At 50.1% G+C, this 4,107-nt stretch overlaps 1 protein-coding gene across 1 annotated transcript in view; it reads right to left on the bottom strand.

Moving 5' to 3' along the window:
* Me1 (malic enzyme 1, NADP(+)-dependent, cytosolic) overlaps positions 1 to 4,107 on the bottom strand; it is a 35,774-nt gene that overhangs the window by 28,017 nt on the left and 3,650 nt on the right. Inside the window, exon 2 of the mRNA XM_013032261.1 lies at positions 3,507 to 3,801. Coding sequence (XP_012887715.1) covers positions 3,507 to 3,801 — 295 coding nt within the window. The remainder of the gene's footprint in view (positions 1 to 3,506; positions 3,802 to 4,107) is intronic.

Below are 4,107 nucleotides of genomic sequence, written 5' to 3' on the forward strand. Positions count from 1 at the left end.
AAAAAAAAAAAAAAGACTCTAAAGTGAACATGAAGTATTATATATGTAGCACTGTTCTTAAAGCTTGTGTTCTCGGGTTTTCTCTTGTGTCTTTGGTAAGCTTTTGAGGAACACTAGATGTCGTCGAGTTCCTGTTGTTCACATGGGGGAAGCACTGGCCCCAGTACAGCATGGGCACGCCCAGTGTGCACAGCACACCTGGGTCCTGCCCTGTCTGGGCCAAGCCCTGGGTATGTGGTTGAGTAAGGAAGAACGGCATGTGCTGCATCCCTGGGACCTGGGTGGGATGGAGCAGTCTTGGCGAGGACATGGTCGGTGCCAGCGAGCACCCGGTGACTGGGTTCCACTTGGGTGAGAAGGCGCAGGGTGTGCTGGTGAGGCAGAGTTATCCACCTGCCTGTCGAGCACTGGCCCAAGGCCACAATGCCACCAGATCCTAGAACAAGAAATCCTACTCCCTGCTTTCATACAAATGACACTGCAAGGCATCGATGTTTCAAATCATCAGCCAAGATGTGGGCAAACAAACTCTTTAGAAGTCACGCCTGTGAAAACCCGTTCTAGAACCTTCCACCGAGACAAGTACTGCATAGCTCCGGGCAGACCCCAGAACCTCCCAAATCTCTCAAGTGCAAATAAGCATCTTTCTAGATTGCTTTCAAAAAGGCAAAACAATATTCTTTTCTTTCAAAGGGCCCATCCAGATGTTTAGTATAAACGTGTAATGCAATCCCTGTTCAGCACATATCTACCACACGCTACCACAGAAAAGTAATTGCACTAGCATTGTGAAATCATGTGAAATGGCAACAACTGGGTCCAAAATAGGATTCTTTTCCTCGAGGAATTTAAAATTCAGTAAAAACAAATCATGTGTGTGTGCACATGTGTGCATACATGCACAAGGAATTTGGGGGCGGGGGGTCACAAAGCAAATGACAATTGAACTACATTTTACTTGACAGCTGTGATCCCCAAAGCAGACCTGTGGTGCTTTCCACGCCGAGGAGAAGTAGAGCAATGCCAACAGGCAAAAGGCAGGGGAGAAAAGAACTGTTTAAACACGGCAAACCCAGCAGAGGGTCAGTGGCTCACACCTGTCATCCTAGCTACTCAGGAGGCTGAGATCTGAGGATCATGGATCAGAGCCAGCCTGGGCAGGAAAGTCTGTGAGACTTTTATCTCCAAGGAACCACTAGAAAACCAGAAGTGGTGCTATGGCTCAAAGAAGTAGAGCACTAGCCTTGAATGAAAGAAGCTCAGGGACAGCGCCCAGGTGCCCAGAGTTCAAGCTGCAGGACTGGAACAACAACAAAATGTGTCAAACCCTACTGGGCTAAGATATGATGGCAAACAAGAGTGCAGTCCAAAATGAGGGTGTGTCGCGATTCGGGGCCTCCGACCTGATTTAGGTGTCCTCGCTTCGCTCTGCTTGTCAAGGGCAGCTATTTCAATCACGTGCCAGCAACTTCCCTGCCTCCTCACTTCCTCTTCCTGCTCCAAAAATCAGCCTCACTCCAAGACAGCAGAGAAATTCATGCTACCGAGTCTTTCCTATTTATCTATTGTTATTGTGTATGCGTATGTATGTGTGTGTATCTGATGTATGTGTGTGGTGTATAGATGTGTGTGGATGTTTTGTGTGGATGTGTTATTTGCGTATGTGTGGTATGTATTGTGTATATGGTGTATTATGTATTGTGGTGCGGATGTTGTGTGTGGATGTGGATGTGTGCAGATGTTGCGTGTGTATGTGTTATATTTTGTGTGGATGTGTGTGTGTGTTGTATATGTATGTGTGTTACGTTGTGTGGATGTGTAAATGTGTGTAGATGGATGTGTGTGTGGCATATGTGTGGATGTGGATGTGGTGTGTTGTGTGTGTGTTGTGTTGTGTGTTTATGTGTTGTGTATGTGGTATATGTGTGTTGTGTGTATTGTATGTGTGGTATGTGTGTGGATGGATGTGTGTGTGGATGTGGATATGTGTGGATGTGTGCATGTGTTGTAGATGTGTGCATGTGCTGTATATGTATGGTGTATGTGTGTGGTTGTGTGTGATTGTGTGTGGATGTGTGTGGATGGATGTGTGGATGTGTTTGTATATGTGTGTGGAGGTGTGCATGAGTTGTATATGTGTGTTGTGTGTGTGGTGTATGTGGGTGGTTGTGTGTGGATTGTGTGGATGGATGTGTTATGTGTGTGAGTGTGTGAGGTGTGTGTATGTGCCTTCCTCGCAGCAGGCAGACTGCCTCTCCACAGGCACCGGCCCAGCCCTCGACCCACTCCTGAGGACGCCACGATACTGTCACAGTGTCCACCCACTGTCATCTGCCTGGGCCAGCTGTCAGTCACTGCAGAGTGGCCGTGGGCATGCTCCCGATGGCACGTTCTGGAAGGGCAGGGCAGGTGGGCCGCTGCTGCCTTCCGGAGGAGCAGAGCCTGCGGCCTCAGTGTGTGGAGGAGTCGCTTCCGGTCTCCAGTCTCAGGACTCGGAGTCTCCTGACTCTACCCCAGTGTCTCCGCCCCCTCGGGCTGGTGGTCTGCGGTGGGCCACGTTTCCCTGTGCTTAGCGTGAAATCCGCGGGCACTCTGCCTTCTGCAAGCGTGCGTGCAGTCAGTCACCACTCACAGCGCTTCCTCCATGACTGCCCAGGGGACACACGGCCTCAGTTTACCTCCTGACCCCTCTCTACCCAGCGCCTCAGGATTCCACGAGGGCAGGGATCCACTTGCCCAGGCACGGGTGTGTGTCCTGTAATGAGAGGAGGCGCCTCTCACCGTGAAATTATATGAAAGGGAACTCCAGAACGTCAGCTGAGGCAACTCTACATGCCATGAAAAGAACCTACTATTTAGTGATCAAAATATGGCATAAAGTAGTGGGTGTCAATGTCTTTAGAGGTAACAGAAACACCGCCCATAGCATGGACATCTAAACATGCAGACTCGGCTTCTGTGGCATTGATGAATCTGCCAAAACCTTCCTGGCATGACCAACGCCCACATCCACCCTCGGTGTGAAGGAGACTCTGTTACGCTCCCATTAATTCATTCACTACAGTGCTCCTGTGTGGACTACCTGCAGCTGTACGCCTGTGTAATATGTACACACTGCTTCTTTTGTCACCCTCCTCTTCTACCCTCCCGACATGCCTACCCCACATCCCCTCCCCCGGTGTCCCCACAGGGCACCGTGAAGCTGACACTGTGGTGAGCCCTACTCTTCTCCCAAGCTCCACCCCTCCAGCAAGAGAATCGGCAATGAAATGTTTTCCTAAGTGAGCTTGGAGATGAGAACACTTGAACTATGTCACTTTTTTGGTCTGGGTTTTATTGGTCTGTTGTCACTGGATAGACTATGCTTCATTTACTATGTAGTCCAACTGGCCTCAAACTCCTGATCCTCCTGTCTCAGCCTCCCTAACTCTTAGATTACTGGTAGATACCACCATGCAGCTTAAGGACATTGCCCCTCACGGAGCTCATGGTATTGTGGAAGGTACCTGGGTGATGCGACGAGGGCCAAAGCGGAGGAGAGGCTGGTACCAGGACACAGTGCAGGGAAGGGTAAGCAAGGCTTTCCTCAGGGTGCCAGGCTGCGCCCACACAGGAGAGCGCCTGGTTTTGAGGAAGACTTTCTAGGCAGTGAACACATTCACACATTCCAGGCAGCGAGATAAATGAAAAGCAACTGCAGCACAGAGTGTGAAAGGCAAAGAGGCGAGAACTGAGGCAGGAGGCAAACAGGGCAGACTGCGCCTTGTGCCTGTCATCAGGATTCAAAGGGCCCACTTGGATCTAAAAGGAGGCGGACAGCAGGAGGGCGACAGGGGCAATTTGCATTCCACACTACGTCTTCACAATCAAGGTGCACAAGGAGACTCGGACAGTTCATTAATACAAGGCTGCAGCAGACGCCATGCCCACATCTACCAACGGAGGTGAGAAGACAGCGTGGGAGATGGGTTTGGAAGACAGAACTGGCGATTCCAAGCGAGGAGAGAGGGTGGTGAGGAAGGAGAAATGAAAGGTGAATTCTAAGCTTTGTACTTGATAACTTGGTAAGTACAGGGTATGATGGAAGGAAGGAAGGAAGGAAGGAAG

Source organism: Dipodomys ordii, unplaced genomic scaffold (genome assembly GCF_000151885.1).
Source record: "Dipodomys ordii isolate 6190 unplaced genomic scaffold, Dord_2.0 Scaffold152, whole genome shotgun sequence".
Lineage (NCBI taxonomy): Eukaryota > Metazoa > Chordata > Mammalia > Rodentia > Heteromyidae > Dipodomys > Dipodomys ordii.